The sequence below is a fragment of the Alosa alosa genome, chromosome 9 (assembly GCF_017589495.1).
Source record: "Alosa alosa isolate M-15738 ecotype Scorff River chromosome 9, AALO_Geno_1.1, whole genome shotgun sequence".
In the NCBI taxonomy this organism is placed as follows: domain Eukaryota; kingdom Metazoa; phylum Chordata; class Actinopteri; order Clupeiformes; family Clupeidae; genus Alosa; species Alosa alosa.
This window is the reverse complement of record NC_063197.1, coordinates 22127671-22145171: the sequence shown is the minus strand read 5'-3', so window position 1 is coordinate 22145171 and position 17501 is coordinate 22127671. Positions and strand designations below refer to the sequence as shown.

At 43.8% G+C, this 17501-nt stretch overlaps 1 protein-coding gene across 2 annotated transcripts in view; it reads left to right on the top strand.

The window, feature by feature from the left end:
- The window catches only part of nos1apa (nitric oxide synthase 1 (neuronal) adaptor protein a), a 102126-nt gene extending 89084 nt beyond the window's left edge, over positions 1-13042 (top strand). For both annotated transcript variants that reach the window (XM_048252017.1, XM_048252018.1), the window contains 2 exons: positions 4212-4521; positions 7172-13042. In XM_048252017.1, coding sequence (XP_048107974.1) covers positions 4212-4521; positions 7172-7832 — 971 coding nt within the window. In that variant the 3' untranslated portion in view covers positions 7833-13042. The remainder of the gene's footprint in view (positions 1-4211; positions 4522-7171) is intronic.
- The last annotated feature ends 4459 nt before the right edge of the window (positions 13043-17501 follow it).

The following is a 17501-nucleotide window of genomic DNA, read 5'->3' as shown; positions in this document are numbered from 1 at the left end:
CAGGATTGATAAAGGGAAGAGTGACTCTAATCCCATTACGGCCTGTCGATGAGGCCGGCGCCGCTGACCCAACCCCGTGACCCCTCAGTGTAAAGCAGCCTTAAGGAGAACACCCCCCTCCTCCAAATGTCAGGGGAGGATCTTAGAGACCAATAGCCGTACCCCCAACTCATCCCAACCCCACCCCGCGTACTGTAGTTTGTTAATGATTCATGTTGAAGGAGACCTGATGAAATATGTATGTTTGACCCAGCTTTTAAATTGACCTGTGCGTGTACTGGCCAGCTTTAGCGGCCTGCCCCACAGAGGAGGGAGAAAGTGGGTTATGGATTTCTATCCTCATCAAGTTTTTGTCCCCTTGTATGCATACATAGCTGATGCCATTTTCTTTTCAGATTTAAAATGTGAATATCTCCCTATACCATCCAGTGGTCTGTCCGATCTTTGACCATGGTATGTAGGTCCCACAAAGAAGATCTTCTAAAGTACCCCAGTCCACTAGTTCTTAAATAACCTGGCAATATTGCTGTAAAGCAGGAGCATTTAGTCTCATATTTAAACGAGGGTGATTATTCAGACAGGCCAGTTGCAATTATTTCACTTTTGTTTCTCATGGAAAGCTATAATTAAGCAATCAGCAGTGCAGTAATTTTTTCCAAGCCTCCCTGCACTTAATATGTCAAAGGCAATGGTACATGATTTGGCCTCCATTCATGCAGAAGACATCGTTGAGCAAGCCTAATGCATCGGGATGAAAGGATCATTTCATGACTTTTTTTTTAACTTTTTTTTTCTCTCTTGGCTGCTTTTTTCCCTTGTTGCTTTACATCAAACACACACAGTCTACCGCTTGGCAGCTTTGCCATCAAGGGAGGATTTTTTATTGTTTCTCAGTAATTGAAATATCTGGAGATGCCATTATGCAGACTAGGCTGCAGGCGGTGGAAGAGAGGTGGCCACCACGCAGTGCTGTAAACTTTTAAGAGCCTGTCTGTGTACCTGCGTGGAGTTGGAGGAGATTTTGATTGTACTCTGTTTGGTGTTGATGTGCGCCTGTTGAGAGCATCTGGGTGAAATCATGTAAATCGGGGCGTGGGGGTTGGAAAGCGGTGTTGCTCCGGCAGGGGGTTAGTGGGAGGGGGATAAAAATTAGGCCCACTGAGCAACCCTGCACAGCACATACTAGGCACGGAAGACCTGCTTTCTCTGGCTTTCTGACTCCTGAGCGGAGCTGACGGCGTTCGGTGGACCGTGGCTGAATATGCTCGCGAGCGCAGCGGGAGTTTTTTTTTTTTGCTAAAAGATGTCCCACCGTGTTTGTTTGTTTTCTAACCCTCCCCTAAAAAACCCGGCTCTGTTCACATCCGTACCCTCTCCAAACATCCAGGTGCAGCGAGTCCCACTACGCATTGTGTTCCTCAAATCTGTTCGACACGCTACTGTGTTTATGGGATAAATGATCGTGTCTAAACTGAAGTGGAAGTGCACTTATTCTGTACCTTGTCACTGATCTTGCTTTGGCTCAATAAACATTTCCTTTCTTACGCCTTCACTCTCTCTGTTCTTTCTTCTCCCCTTTACTTCTCCCATTCCCTGTTCCTAACTCTTTGACGTGTGCCCTCTTCCTTTTGCTTTCTTCCTCTACTCTCGCTGGGCTTTAGATCTCTGATGCTTTATCATAACGTGTAATTTCCTCCTCCTATAATAACTTAACTGTATTTGAAGTTAAATTGCCCTGAACGACACTCCACAGTGTGCTTTCCTGGGGTTTGCCCTCTGTAGTTAACCCCTCCCAGTGCCCCTGGCTTGACAGGAATCGGGCCACACATCTCGTCTTGAACGTAAACACTGGAAGTCTGGGAGCGCGGCCGGCCCAGACTAAACTCCTCGTGCTCCCCGACGTCTTCCCCTTTGTGCTGTCAGACGTGGGGAGTGGCAGCTCATAAATTACCCCAGAATAGCTCTCCTGTTGTACACACACCAGCTGCCTGGCCCAGATTATTGAGGTGCAGGTATTTAGGAACAGACACACACACACACACACACACACTCCGGAAATCAAAGCCGAGTATTTTGTTGTGTGCGGCCGTCCACCCAACACGACAGGAAGGCTCAAAATGGCCTGGCACTGGTAGTCAGTATAGGGGGGGGAAGAAAACAAATTAATCACCAGAAGCTGGACTATTTCAATGACGACCTGAGTCCCGTTTCCTCCCGTGGCCAGTGTAGGAAACATCTGTGAAGTGGAGGGGAAAAACTGGTCTTTTGTTTATTGTTTGCAAATGCTGTAGTGATGCATTATTCACTTCAAGGATAAACACGCGGATCTGTCTGCTCTGTTAAGTGGAAGACTGCACAGCTTACTCACAGTGTCAGTGACTAACTCAAAGCAAGATTCAGTCGCAGGGACAGACCTTTGGGACAGACCTTTGAGAGTCTGTGGTTGGTCAATTAGTTGTCAATTTGTATGTATGTGTATACAATCGTGATAAGCCATGAGACTGACTTAGTAAGAAAGAGACACCATGTCTGTGTGGTAGACCAGACTGTAATTTTTTGTTCAGATGTTGGGATCTGTAGTTGTGCTTTAGGATCTTTATTATTTATGAAGTATTTGTTTTTCCTCTCACATCCTCAATACCAATAGAGTGATCATTTTCTCTCAGAGTGAAATAAACACTAAATGAACTGAACTACTGGGGTAGGCATTCACTAACAGATGCAGTATCTCTTTGTTTGCTCAGCTAGTCTCCTGGTGCACAGTGGCCTCCAGAGAGCTAACGATTATTAGTCCCCACCTCCTCATTACATGGAAAAAGCCCCCGGTCATTAGCAGGCATTCCCACAGAACATTAGCGAAGTCCTTGATATAGCCCTCTGCCCTCTAAGGGACTGGGTGGAGGGGGAAGTGTTTTCACATTGTGTATTAATTAAAGAGGCGGAGAGCCACTTCAGCGCATAAACCCTCTTCGCTCCATCACCCTCTCTCCTAGCAACAGCCCACAGATCTGACAGCCAGAGGAATCTTTTTACAGGCTTCTCCCAATCAAATATTTTCTATATATATGAGGAGCCCTACATTTCAGATAAGCAAACGGCAGGGGTTTAAAGTGTCATCGCTGCCTTCGCGCAGGATGGTGACGGGCTAATGAAAGTGCCTGTTCTCACGCCGACTCCGCTCTCCCTGTCACGCCGATGCACCGAGCAGACGCGTCTTGATCCGACAGGTTGTTTCAGAAGGCGTCTGCAGTCAGGTTACATCCATAAAGTCGAGGCTCCTTCGCGCACAGATATTTAATCTTCCCCAGTCTGTGTGGATGTCTGGGCTCTTCTGTAGAGATGCACCTTGCATGTTCACAGTCAGGGCTCCTCACGGGGGCATACAATACGTGGTTTCTAGAAAATTACACTCCGACTACTGATAAGGTATCCAGGAATGTGTGATGGTGAAGGTAAAGGGGTCCATTCCATATGTAAACAATCAACCTAATCTGGGAAAACCTCAGTGAAACACGCATAGAAAATTATGTCTACCATACACAGCCCCCCCACTGATGATTTGCAACCCATCTTAAGTGTTTTGAGCCTCTATTCTGTATGCAAATGTGCACCTGCATAAGACTTGCTCTTTATGTCTCACTTATACGCCTGCCGAGCAATAATATTCTCCATGAGGTAAGATGCTCGAGTGCACCAGCCACCCCCTTTCTGCTTGAGAGTGTGTGATATATATATATACCCCAGCAGCCTCATTGCCATTGTGCTCGTGCGTTTATTTGCATGTGTCATGTCCATCGCTTGCATTTCGATGTGTAGTGCAGCATTGTGCCTCTGCAGTACTGTATGTGTTACGCTCTCTTCTCTTCTCTTCTCTTCTCTTCTCTTCTCTTCTCTTCTCTTCTCTTCTCTTCTCTTCTCTTCTCTTCTCTTCTCTTCTCTTCTCTTCTCTTCTCTTCTCTCCCTCTCAAAACTGGAAAGCCTAGAGCCAGATTTACCCCAAGGGTTTTGACCTTGATAGATTTACGGTCACTAATACCTTCTGTAAATCTGACTGCTAAGTTTTCTTAATTGGATCCCCCAAGATAATGTTTTGATGTATTGTAGAGCTCCCAGCTTTCAGATAATTTAGAGAGGATTTGTTCTCTGGAGGAGTACTTGTGGTTTCTCACTTGTCCTCACATCATCTGATTGATCCTCTCTGTCCTTTACAGTTGACCAAAGCATGTTTGAGAACTCCACGGTGGCCCAGCAGAAGCCTCCAAGCTCCAGGTCCTCTGGCCGCCGCTCAGTGGGAAGCATGTCCAGCCCATCCAGCGGCCTGGGCGATGGCTCTGGGCTCGCAGGGCAGAGGACTGGCAGCAGCCAGCATCTGAAGAATGCCCTCAATCTGGGCAAGGCCGTGGGGGCGAAGGTCAACGACCTCCTGCGACGCAAGGACCCCAACAGCCTTGGAGACGTTGGGGTGACGGAGGTGAACAAGAACGTGGGAGTGGTGTGGTCTCATAGCGGCGTTAGCAACAGGTAACCTAACCAAGACAAGAAGTTATTTTTGTTGTGGTGGTTGATATCAAAACACATTTTGCATATTTCTAAGCATTCGACAGTGATGTAAAAAAACTGGAGAAATAGTTTGTTATAAGGCTGTCCAACAGGATCCTGTTCGTCCTGTCAGGATTTATTTTTCAACAACAACCAGTGGAGTATAGGTTATCTTTCACATATATCTTTCAAACACGGTTTGAGAGAGGACACTCAAATATGTGGGAAACACAAAACAAAAGATAGAATAAATGACACACAAAATAATAATAATATAAAAACATAAATAAAAGCTCATAGATGCACTACAAATGGCAACCTCTCCTACTTTTACAAACATGTTGCCCCTACATTTAATTGAAGTCATTGCAATCTCTGCCAAACACAACATTCTCCTTTTTCTCTGTCGTAACCATAGTAGCAGCAACATTCTCCAGTGCATTCTGATAAAGAGCAGCAATCCATCTTTGTGTAAACAGTGCTCCGTCTGCCCTGTCTGTGTGTTTGGTATTTAGCCCAAACTGCCTTATCTCCATTAGAAAATCGTATCTCTCTCCTCTGCTCTGCTTTTCAGAATGCCATGAGTGGCGCTTACACATGACTTGATTGTGAGTGACAAACCAGTTTGTGGATAAGCCACTGCAATGGCTATTGGAATTCACTATTGTGGAATACATTCAAATCGCTCACCACAAATCAGTTTATGAGGAAAGGCAGTTCACATTTCTGCTCATTCCAAATAGATTTTATTTCAATAGGATTTATGGATATGCCACATGCATGTATACTATTGTAGCATGTGCAGTATGCACTGTATTTAGAAACCACCATTTTCCCCCAATCTGCTAACCCACAGTTGGAAAGATGAGAACCTTTCTTGGTCACAATTTCAAAGTCAATGGCTAGAAATGACAGCAATTGGAGCTTTTAACATGTTCCCCCTGCTTCAGTGCCGTTCAATAGTCACTGACTTTTGTAATGGTGTGGATATATGCGCTTCTCAAATCTACACGTCCACAGTAAACAATAGCTAGCTTCAATGATTTGCAGGACATATTTTGATAGATGAAGAATGTGATGGCTGACACTTGGCCCATTACAGACTTAATTCTTCCCCACACACCTGAAATATGAGCAGCGGACGTTGCCAGACGAAATGTAGTTTATGATCATCAGAGAAATCAATCAGACAGTCAGGATATTTTTAAAACCCAGCTGTAAATGGCACACATTGTAGTCATGGATCTCTATTCATCACCGAGAGAGAGTGTTTGTCATTGCCATGGAGACTTGAAGACGTGTATCGCGTGGGAAAGCTGGGCGCTCTCAAAACAGACTGCCGTGCCGCCCAGACATTCCAACAGCCACAAGGACGAGCTGACCTTTTGGGAAATAAACTGGAGTTTTACTGGTTTATTAGAGGTTACACTCCTCCTAAGCCCATCAGAGACTCTCTGCCCCCCCACACACACACACGTTGGCTCAGTGCAAACATGGTGTTCTTTGTAGTTGCCTAGCCATCAGTCATGTTTGTCATCCTGTCATCTTTGCGTCGCTTGTCAACTGTCATTTCAAACGGGCTGGAGATTTAGGGTCAGTTCATAGTTAGTTCACACTGCACATACTCTACTAGTATATTGCCCTTACGTAGAACATTTGCATCAACCAACAGCACTTTAACATGTTATTATAGACATATTGCCCAGTTATAAACTGGGCCTATCTCTTTAGTCTCCAGAGGATTTCAAATATACTTTCAAATGTACTTAATGCACTCTAAAATAATCACCTGAGGCTCTGGCAGTGCAGTTAATTAACCCCCTCCTGGCAACCCCTGGCCCTCGGGTTACTCTTTATAGGAGAATGCCAGAGACCTCCCGTGCCCGAGCCCCCCTGTCTGTCATTTCCCGTATAGGACTGCACCCTGAGCCGCATCTGAAGTGCACTCTCATCAGGGGCCATGGGGCTGCCAGCAGCTCATCCTGGTTCTCCTTCAGCTCTGAAGGTGATGGAGTGTGCCAGCAGCCCCGGCTGTCTCTGACACCACTTATCATACAGCCCATACACGACCCCACTGACCTCCACCAACAATCCAATCCCTTCACTTCACCCTTCTGGTCTCCTTCTCTCTCTCTCTCTCTCTCTCTCTCTCTCCTACCTGCCTTTAGTTTCCACCACTAAAGAAAAACATTTCATTAAATGTTTGGCCTGGATATTTCAGGAGAGATCGCCTGATGCATTTTCTTCATTAAAGTGTGGGAGGAATAATGCACAGGTGTATTTTTTCTCTTTGCTTTATTGCTCTCGTCTGTGCTTTCACAGAAAGTCACAGAGGTCTCTTGTATGATGTATAACAATGCAAAGGCCGAGTTGGGGTTGCCATTGTCCATTACAGACACTTGTTACAAAATTGAATACAATAGTTTAGATGCCTTTAAATCAGATTAGCATGTATTATATTTCATCTGCACATCTGATTAATAATCAGGAATCATTAACCACAGGCTTGCCTATGAAACTTTGCTGAAGGTGATGATGACTCCCAGAGTAAACACTGGATGATGCCAAGTGTATCTATTAAAAGTGACATCTGGTAGATCTGAAGCGCTCTCTGTCTCTGTCTCTCTGGCAGTCACGCTTCCTTTGATGGCTTTCCTCGGCTGGACCCTCCTCCGCCCACGGGGAAGAAGCGTGTGCCGCGGGCCCTGAAAACCACTCAGGACATGATGATCTCCTCTGACCCCGTGGTGGCCTCTCCCGAGGCCTCCGACTCGTCCTTCTTGTCCTCCCCGGAAAAGACGCCTCTCATCGGCAAAGGGAAGGAGGGACCCGAGCGGCCATCAGGAGACACCCAGGAGGACTCGGGGAGCGAGTCGGAGAAAATGTCCCTGGGGCTCTCCTACGCTCTGGATGGGGAGATGAAACGTGGGGAGCAGCAGACCGAGGAGAGAGAGGAGAGAAGATCTAGCCGAGTCACCGACCTGGATGCACTGATGGCAGAAGAAGGGATGGAGGAGGTGAAGAAAGCAGAGGATGGGGAGGACGAGGACCAGTCCCAGATCCAGCTCTCCGTCCCGGACCTCATCCACAAGGACACCCTGGAGCCCAAGCAGAAGCTGGCCGGCTCGGAGACGCGGCTGGCCTCCACGCCCTGCCCTGGCAAAGGCAACTACCGGATCAGCGTTGGCGAGGAGCTGCTGGAGAATGGCTCGGTGGACTACGGCACGCCAAGGAAGAGATCGCCCAGCATGGAGAACGAGGAGCCACACCCTGACCTGCTCTCTTTCGAGTAGACACACACACACACACACACACACACACCTCTGGCTCAACTGGGGAAGGGGCACTTTCGGGGCCAGTCATCTAACCTGAACATGCTGAAACAGATAATCCTAAAGACATTGTAGCACTCAACTAAGAATGGATGTAGTCACGACATTTAAAAATACCATATCTAAGCTGTTTGAACATGATTTATTGGGGATTTGTAGTTGCCCCAGGTGAGAAGCAGGGTTGCGCTTGGCATTTATACACTTCCTTGTAAATGTCACCGAAGCAGCAGGTCTCTGTTCAGGGACTTGATGACTTCCTAAGGGGACTGTACCAAAGTGGCAGACCGTTGCATCCCAATGTTAGCATGTCGGCGTCTCCAGAATATTCTTTCCATTGAGTTTTAGTACAGAGTTTTAATCATGATGAACTGTTTCACAGTACTGAAGGAAACTGGATTTGTTAGTGTTTGTGTAAAATTATGTACACAAATTTGGGTAAATGCTCTTAGAATATTTTAGATAAGTAAGTAGACTTTTTAAAAAATAGAAAAATTGTTTATTTTAACTGACAGCCAAACCAAAGTTAAAATTGTGTTCCATGGTCGTAATATATTTTAATACCTAAGTGTTAATAATTTTTACATTTTGATACTGTTTGATGTTTGTTTGTTTGTCCTTGTCAGTCAATCATGTCTACTGGTCTTCCATTCACCACAGACACAAATGTACCTCTTATCTCTCAGAAAGCAACCTTTATGAGCTTAACAGAACAGACACATTGTATCATAGAAATGCAGTCACTGGAACACTAAAATGGGGTCAAATCTGCCATGGCTGCAGTGCTAATATAAACACAGATCTCTGAGCATCCTTAATGCCCCCGAAGGACTCGAACCACTGATGCGACTCTTCTCCCAGCAGGTCTGAGAATGAGAAAAATGTCCGCCTACTGCGAGTGCAGAGAAAGGCTTCTTTGTCTTTGAGGTTCAGGGACACAGCTCCCATTCCACCAGCCTGCTAATGGTGACTGTGGCCATGTTGCCTTGCGTCTTTAATTACTGAGCGATGGCTGGAACTCCAGGTGATGAAGTGAGCGTATTGCCACCCCACTTTGGCTGCCGTGGAGATTTACGGAGCAGATTGAAATGGGCCCCTCTGACTCAATTAGAAGCGCCGGCACCACTGCGCCTTAATGGCCTTTTGCATATGAAAATGGATGTTCAGGGCACTCACTCCGGAGTTAGAGTTAGCCAGTGCATTAGGTGCAGGTGGCACAGTGGCGGTAGGTTTTGTCACGTCAAGGTTGGGCCAGAGGCTCCTTGGAGCAGCCTTATAACAAGGTGTCCGTCAGCGCCGAGGTATGAGCATGGCCTTGGAGGGGGAAAAAATCCCCGGAATGTTCTAACTTTCCACTAATCCAGCCGCCATCCTGTTGTTTGTGCAAAGTCTCCCTTCTGCTCATATGACTGTGGCCCGGTGCTGCTGCTGCTGCGCTGTGGGAACTCCTCTACTCTGCAGTAAACCCACTGAGGGAGACTAACTGCCTTAGAAAAGTCACAGAGGTTGTGTGGTGTGCTGTCATGATGTACAAACCTACATAACTACCCCCTCATGGCATAATGCCTTGTGAGCATAACTTGGGACCTGCCTTATGTCAGAAAAGTATCAGTGGAACAGTCTAAAATACAGATGCTTTTTGGATGCCTCAGCTGTCCACTCTAACACTTCTCCTTAGACACACTTCAGAGCTGTTTCTGTGCTCCATTGTGTTCAAAGAATAGAATTAACTTACACTAAACCAACAATATGAGCTCAAAGTCTAAACACTACTTGAAGAGGATAACCACTTATGAAATGACTGATAAAGAAAAGGCAGCCCTTAGACCTGCATGAGTATTTTAGTCCTAGCTACATGTAGGCTTTTTAACTGTGGCTGCACATTGCACCGATAATGATGTCTGAACTCTGCACCGTATTGCTGATCCAGCTGACATGAAGGAATAATGGAATGGACCAGTGGTGCATAAAATAATCAGTTACCAAGACTGGGAATGTGGAACATGGAATGTGGAAATTAACATTTTAATGTATTCAGATTTATATTTTAATTACCACTTGATTGACATAGATTATTCTATACTAATGCCTAACTATGAAAAGCAATAATCAAGTAATTAATTCTGTAAACCGGCTGTTTCTTAATGGTGTGTAATTGGTTTGGTTTATGTGGTCGGAAAACATTTCTGTATGTTGAAATATGATCGATGTTTTCATCAGTACTTTGAGAGGAACACTAATGGAAGGTGGGGAGGTCTGAAGATGTTTTCACAAAAGTGATATATTTCTTCATTAGTAATGACCACTCAGTTGGTATTGGGTCATAAAATGTAAAGTAAACTACTTTTACTGAATGTTGATGCCTTTCAAAAGAAATACTACTCTGTATATTTGGGGGGGATGGGTTTATAATTCATTTTATCAAAACATTGAAATGTATTTTAGTACTTTTAGAGAATGTTTTAGGGGAAAAAGAAATCTTTATAGATTATAGACTGTAATTTTTTGTTGTCTTATCATGATTGAGTTATATATGAGTAATGACTTGTAAATTGTTAATTATCTATGGTCTGATGAATTTCAATGCCATGGTTCAATGAAGGAAAGAAATGAGTTTAGGCGCTGTGATGTACTTGTGAAGGCTTTGAAGAGAAGTCAGTGTTAGTCTCATTTTCCCCCTCAGGCTAATCTGTGCACTACCAGTGTATTGTATGAGGGAGGCTGAACCATCATAATGCTGCATTAAGCCCACCGCACACGGCGGGCGATACAACAAACGCAATGCGATGGCGACGCGATTACCCATCGATTCAGTGGCCAGACAGCTGTTTTCTATTATGATGTATCAAAAAAAAGGGTCGAGCGACGACGACGGTCGTTCCAGATTTACTTCAATAGATTCTATTCCATTTTGCTGGTCGCCTGCCATAAATTGTTGCGTCGCCGGCCGTGTGTGTAGGCCTTTAGTCTACGAAATGTCCATCTTAAACCTATATTCATTAGAATTTGAAGGTAATGGCGAACATGTTTCTATTCCTTAGTTAACTGTTAGTTGATAATCCTCCCACTTCCTTGAAAACAACCTTCTGTGTGCCTTTCAATTGCCATGGGGAAGTTGACAAAGATGGTTTATTTCAGGAATGGCCCAAAACAAGACTTGCATTTGACATTTAGATGAAATAATGTGTGTAAATAGTAGGATGCCACTCTAATCTATTATAAATCTACGTGCTACCTAAGCGCTGAAGTGGAGGAGGAATGTCTTAGTAATGTTGTCAATGTATATACACAAAGCATGGTGTCTAGTTTACCTAGACCAAAGATTTTTAAGTCATATTTGACATCTATATTTGAGCATGCCAGCTCACTTCTTGGGCTGAAGTGGAGGTATGAAGAGAGGAATGTTGGTGAAACTCATCAATTTCCTCCTTAAGATTCTCTCCTCTCCCAAAGGCCTCTCTCCTCAGTGTAGTCAGTCAAGTGCAGATCTCAAGCAGAAAAACTGGAAAAATTGTAGCGATAGCAAAAATGGAATATGCTACTTAACTGTAAGTTGGTCTGAAAACCCCTGAGGGCTTTTTTGCTGGCTGGATTCGCTGTGGTTCATTCAGCCGAGTTGTGCGGGTTTTGAATAATTGCTGCTTCCACTGGAAGACTGGAATGTGTGTCAAGCCACGTGATGAAGTCTGATAAAGTTGGTGTGAATGAGATGTATGAGATTACAGAGGAGAAGCGGAGCCAGTTTGAGGAAAGTGAGACAGATAGTATCTTGTCTTATGAAGACACAGACAGCCTTCATTATCAAGATAACATATGGCACATGTGTAGACGTTACAACTGTTTAATGAGTTATGGCATTGTAGAGGAATGAATTAGCCTGGCTAGTACCAGACCTCTTCTCAAATCTCAATTGAGATTGAAAATGGGTCTGGGGACCTTTCATTCATCTCCAAGATCCAAGGGGCGTAACCAGCAGTGAAATTAAACTGAAATTGGGACATTGAATTCTTGCCAAAGTACAGCAAACAGCAATTCCAAATAATATACACATCCATATAGTTTTAACACTGACACAACCAACGCAGCCATTGGTTGTGTTGAACAGCACGGTTAACTGTACACCTGTCTGTCTTCATATAAACCCCGCCCCATGACAGATAAGTGAATATGATTGGTTCCCAGGTTTTTTGTGATTTGGAAATCGGCTTCAATGGGAAGGTCTCCAAATGGACCTGCAGAACAAATTCAAATTTGCTAACTGGTTCATCTGGATTCACCCAGGCTAGAATTGTTTGCTACTTTAACTGGAACTTCAGCTCTAGGCTCTTTAATGACTTGATTATTTTCCTGTCTAGTTTGGGCATAGCCTGTGTTTCATTACTTTTTTCTCCCTCACAAATAACCATGGCAACTGATGAGTGTCGGAGATGCTTCCTGTTTAGCTGGTGCTTGTTTGGATGGGCATCCAGGTCCCTGTTGAGTCTGAGAGATCTACAGAGGACTGAGTGACCGCTTGTGGCATTGTCTGCCAGCCACCTCTGTCACAACAAACAAGACTTGGGTATTTGTACTCGTGGCAGGCATACCCCAGCAGAAAATGTCTGTCATTTTGTTCATGTTTACGCTGAACCCAGAGAGCACTGAGTGGGGTCATTCATGTCATGAGCATATGAATGGAATGCATTGCAAATATAGTGTTGCAAGCCTGCTGAAGATGGAAGCTCTTTGTGCTATGATGCCCTCCAACACAAACATGCCTCAATGTCAACTTACATTAGCATTTACTTACCTAGAAAAGGCCCTCCTCTCCCGTAAAAAGAATGAAATGTATTGTGATGATGGTCGGTATGTCCTGTTTTGAAGAGAAGAGAGGTTTCCTTGTTTTAGCTTTTTCTCATGACGTGCTTTTCATGTAACATGTAGGTGACACTTCATTAACAGTTTTGTGCTGTCCCTGGAAATATTGTGACCAAAATCAGTGATGCCTCTGATGCACAAGCCATTTTTATCAGTGCAATGTTTTCATGATTCTTTTCAACTCAGTCTGGTGATGAATGAATGAGGATGCCATGGTAAAGATGAACAAACGAATGGGCAGAAAAGAGGGTTCAAGTCGTACTGTAAATGTATTTGTACAAGGGAATCTGTGATTTAATAAAGGCAACATGACAATTTTTTAAAGCCTGTTTTGTTTTTCATTTCACTGAGAATACAGTGTCGGCAGCTTTATCATGTTGGTGGGATCTGGTGGGATATAGCACACCAGAAGTAATGCCAGTATCATGTAGAACCGCTTGGCAAGAAGAATTGTTGGCGTGACATTTTTGACAGTTCTGATCTCGGAGCGAGAGTGTGGGTGTGTATTGATGTGTCTGCAAGAACTAGATTGTGCGGGGGCTTGCAGCCATTTGTATTTTTTATTTAGGTCAATCAAAAGAGCTGCCATGTAGGTACACAAAGTTGTACTTGTTCGCAAGTACTTTTTTGCAAAAGACATATGGTACAATTGTCGACAACTAATTGCTTCCTGTTTGCGCTCCCTTTTTGATTCACAGATCAATTAGGCCTCTTGTTTTCTTGCACCGAGGCAGTTATACTACCTAATCATCATGTATCTTCTTCAGATTGCCATCAGTATGATCTCTAACATCAGGATGATTTTGTGTGAATTTATGTTTTATTCAGGAAATGTTCTCTTCTCTCAACCATGGAATCATACTTAATGCAAAGATGGATGATCAAGTAGAAAGAGTTAGCAGCATGGAAGAACCAAGTTGCAGGGCACACCGCACTCTCATACTCTCCTTTTATTTGAATTATAAATGTGCTGGGAAGCTTGTCTTAAAAGATTTAATACTTACACTCACCTAATGAGGGCATTCACATTTGAAACCCTGAAGGAACATGGATGTCAGAGAGACATGAAAGTCATATTTGTCACTGTCATATTAGCAATAAAGTAAGCTGGAGATGGAGGAAACTCATTTACCATTCTGGTTTAAGACCAGCATGATTTAGATCAGTGTGACATTTAATGACCTGAGACGGCAATTGAGTTGAACTCACGTGGGATGTGGAAGATGGCGTATGATTTATATTTAATTCCTTTTTTTTTCTTGTAAAGGGAGCTGTATTGATATGTCATCATCAGTATGATCTCTGTCCTCAAAAAGTCACATCAGTTGCTCCCTATATTCCTCCATCCATACACTAATGGAGCTATATTACTGGGTCTGGCTACTCAAAACAAGGCACCCATTACCCACATTCCATCCACTTTATGGGAGAACAATAACTTATGGTATTTGATCACATTCACTCAAAGGCACATATAAAATGTGTGTTTCATAGGAAGGATCAATTTGTCAAGGCCCAACTGGCAAACTGCAAGTTAAAAGCACTGTTCAATATTCTTCTTTTCACAGATGTGAAACAAGAATTCCACTGAACTGGTTATTTGAAGTCATGTCAGCAGCACACATTGTTAGGCTGTCAAGGTTTGTGTGTAGGGTTATATAGATATCATCTAGCATGTCGGCTCCATGCATGGTGTGGTGTCTGTGACATGCCTTCCACGTGTGTGCTTTGCAGATTACACAACCCATGCATTTGACTCTTTGCACTCTTCGGCCTTCAGTATGTGCACACATGATCTCCCACTATCTCTGCATCTTTATCCACAATCCTGGAGTTGGGTGGATTTACGTCGAGTGGGCTTTGCGTGCGCACATGTGTGTGTGTGATTGAAACATCGTGAACACATTTATAATTCAGGGTCTGGTTCTGCGGGACCAGCCCAGCATAATTGGGTTTCTCGCCGTCAGGCACCACCCAGAGATCCATGAATATGCGACGAGCGGGCCAGGCTTTCCATTCCGCCACTCCAGCCTGTCTCCGTGGTTAACCACCACACCAGTGTGTGTGCTCAAGAAAAGCCCTCCGGGCTGCTCACGGAATATCTGGAGCAGCAGCAGCGGCAGCATCCATTACACACACACACACACACAGCTGAGACAGCGAAGACTGGATGGATGCATAGATGAAATTCAGCTAAAAGTGTTTCCACTCTAGTGGAAAATCTGTGACTGGTCTGTGATTTGGAGGGGGAATAGTAGGTGTCGAAATCGGAAAAAAAGCTTGTCAGTACTGAATTCCACAGAATGATTGTATCTGTTGTGATGGGGAAATTATGTTCTTGTGATGTGTAGATAGGTTGGTATTGCATAGCATTGCAGAAATGTCACTGAGTTTAAGTTTACATTTAGTCCTTTAGTAGAAAATATACATTTCAAAAAATGTACTAAACACTGAGACACCTTCAGTGGGATTATGGTTTAAGAACCTTTCCAACTGCATAGCCATGGAAAAGCTAGCATATGCCAACAAAGGGAAAATTCAGGGCTTTTACAAACTATGGGGTCAATTTACTGAATACCTCGAAAATCTTCTACTTAGAAGTCTACTGAGTAACTGATTCATGCTACAGTATTGTTTTAAGTAAAAAGCAGGGTTTTTTTTTCTTTTCTTTTCTTTTTCTTGACATGGACGTGTGTATGTGTATATATGTATAGGTATGTACTTGTGCACATGCATATATGTAGATCCTGATAAGAGTTATGTGTATGGCAGGTTATGTATGTGAGGTTATGATGTGTACATTTTGAAAAATCCAATAAACATAATGTTAAAAAAAAATGTACTAAACGCTCAATTGTATGATTTAACCTCTGATTACTTTTGTAATGGTCATCATGTTGATAGCTGATGAGACAGGACATGTGAGGACACAGTGAGTAATCTTATGGACATGCAGCACACAGTAGGTAACAGGCTGGGAAGGTGGTAGTCTATAAGTAAAGACATGAATAGCATCTTGAGAGGGAGAGGAAGGGACAGATATGCATCTCTGACTCATTTCATGGAGTGAAATATGATGCACTGATAGAGCGGAGAGAAATGGTATGGTTAATTTCCTCTGCATGACGGTGCTCTGAGATTTATAAACATCCTACTTCTTGCTCAATATGGACAAAGTAGCTGTCCCACACAGACTGAACGAAAGGGGAACTTTTTCTGTCTCAACACCGTTTCATTAGAATTCTAAAAGTGATGTTCCCTGACTTGGTGTTTACAAGACTGGCCCAGGCAGACAGCCTTTTCTTATTGTCCATGTCTATAATCAACTGTACTGTTTCACCCAGATCCTCATCAGTTAGACTATGACCCGTTTCACTATGAGAACAGATGAGCTGGCAGGAGCAGGGAAATAAGCCATATTCTATCAGCCTGATTGATCAGATAGGGTGGGTCCGTAAGTGACCACAGGTGCCCAAATCCATTAAGGACCCCATAAGCTCATAAAATTTGCCCACAAGAAGACAAACCACGGGTTCAATAATAACCCTCACCCTGCCATATTTCAGTAGGGCACTGCCCTCGGAATGACTAACCTTAAAATAAGTTGTGTTATGTTGTATGCTAATGACTCATTTTAATGCTGGCTGGGTTTTGTCCTATGATGAGGTCCTCGTTCTTTCGTAAGCCCTTTCTCTGAGGGCCTCTCTGACCGCGGCAGAGGGAGGTTGCGTGCTGCTCGGGGTGGGTGGGTGGGGGGTTGAGAGCCACTGATACTGTATGATTGTCCCCCGTGTATCCAAGCAAGCCCCAGCTCGATTTTCACCTGTAGTCTTATGTGGAGCACACTGGCAAAAAACAAGCCATGCATTTAGACATGCCCCCTGCTCCCAAACAATACAGTTGCCACCCAAAACGATCCTGGCGTGCCGGAGTTTGTGTGTGGCTGTATGCATCTGAGAACCTGTTGCAGACACGGAGTGTGTTTGTGCAGTAGTTGACATCCTACATGTGTGCATGTGTGTGGGTGAAAGAGAGGGAGAGAAAGAGAGAAGAGATGAAAGAGGTGAGAAGTAAATGTGTAATACAGGCCTGATGTGTTGTGGTAAGTGCACAAGCGTACAGCAAACTGAGAGAAACCATATGGACTACTGAGGGCAATCAGGGTTATCCTCAGGTAAATTAAGTCCATCAAATTCATGTGCAGAATTTATAATGGTGAAAAACATCTAATGTGGAGCGTCTGCACAATGCATTATTTGGTCACCTGAATAATTATGTTTCACAGACGTAAGCTTTTACACAAATTCCAAAGAGTATTTAAAATTCCTAAAAGAATTAGGTTGATATTTTCTAAAACTTAAGATCCAATCAGTTTTGACAGACAATCTTTTGACAATGAGGGACAAATAAAAGAGAGAGAGGGAATACCTGTATTCAAATTTGTCTGACCTGTTTTTTAATTATTTAATATATGTGTGCATGAACAGGACTCAAATTCATGTGCAGAATTTATAATGGTGAAAAATATCTAATGTGGAGCGTCTGCACAATGCATTATTTGTTAAGCTGAAAGGAAATTAACCAGTACCGATCCACGCTGTGGGCATGTCTTGAATCTGAATTTTGCCTGCAGATTACTGACCACACTAGGGTCCACTGATCCTGCGCAACACATCTGCACTTGGCAGAGAGTTCTGAGCAGCTTCCCTCTGGCAATCAGTTCTGATATTGGCTGTCCACACACACACACAGAGAGACAGAGAGAGTCAGCTGCAT